The 415-nt window shown below is 70.6% G+C and overlaps 1 protein-coding gene across 1 annotated transcript in view; it reads left to right on the forward strand.

The window, feature by feature from the left end:
• The window catches only part of VOLCADRAFT_106580 (uncharacterized protein), a gene marked incomplete at both ends in the record, with an annotated part of 9074 nt that overhangs the window by 1011 nt on the left and 7648 nt on the right, over positions 1–415 (forward strand). Inside the window, one exon of the mRNA XM_002954820.1 lies at positions 347–362. Within this exon, the coding sequence (XP_002954866.1) occupies positions 347–362 (16 nt within the window). The remainder of the gene's footprint in view (positions 1–346; positions 363–415) is intronic.

The following is a 415-nucleotide window of genomic DNA, read 5'->3' on the forward strand; positions in this document are numbered from 1 at the left end:
CCCGGGGAGGGGGGGGGAAGACGCTGAGGGAAGTAATAAAACACGCGGGATGGACCTGCGGAGTGCGGGTTGTGAAGCAGCCTGAGTAGCCTACTGGCGTGGAAGGGGGCAGCAGCAGGTGGTGCTGGTGGTGCTGGTGGTGGTCATGTATCCTCTGAATGCCGCCATATTCTCTCTCGCTGACCCGGCCCCCGCCCACTCGGCCCCCGCCCACTCGGCCCCCGCCCACTCGGCCCCCGCCCACTCGGCCCCGCCCACTCGGCCCCCGCCCACTCGGCCCCCGCCCACTCGGCCCCCGCCCACTCGGCCCCCACCCACCCGGCCCCCGCCCCACCTCCCCCTTCAGGAGGAATGGACGGAGAGTGAGGAGCGGCTGAAGAGCTGGAAGAGGTGATATGGGAGTTTGGGGGGGGGT

This window comes from Volvox carteri (assembly GCF_000143455.1).
Source record: "Volvox carteri f. nagariensis unplaced genomic scaffold VOLCAscaffold_46, whole genome shotgun sequence".
Classification (NCBI taxonomy): Eukaryota; Viridiplantae; Chlorophyta; class Chlorophyceae; order Chlamydomonadales; family Volvocaceae; genus Volvox; species Volvox carteri.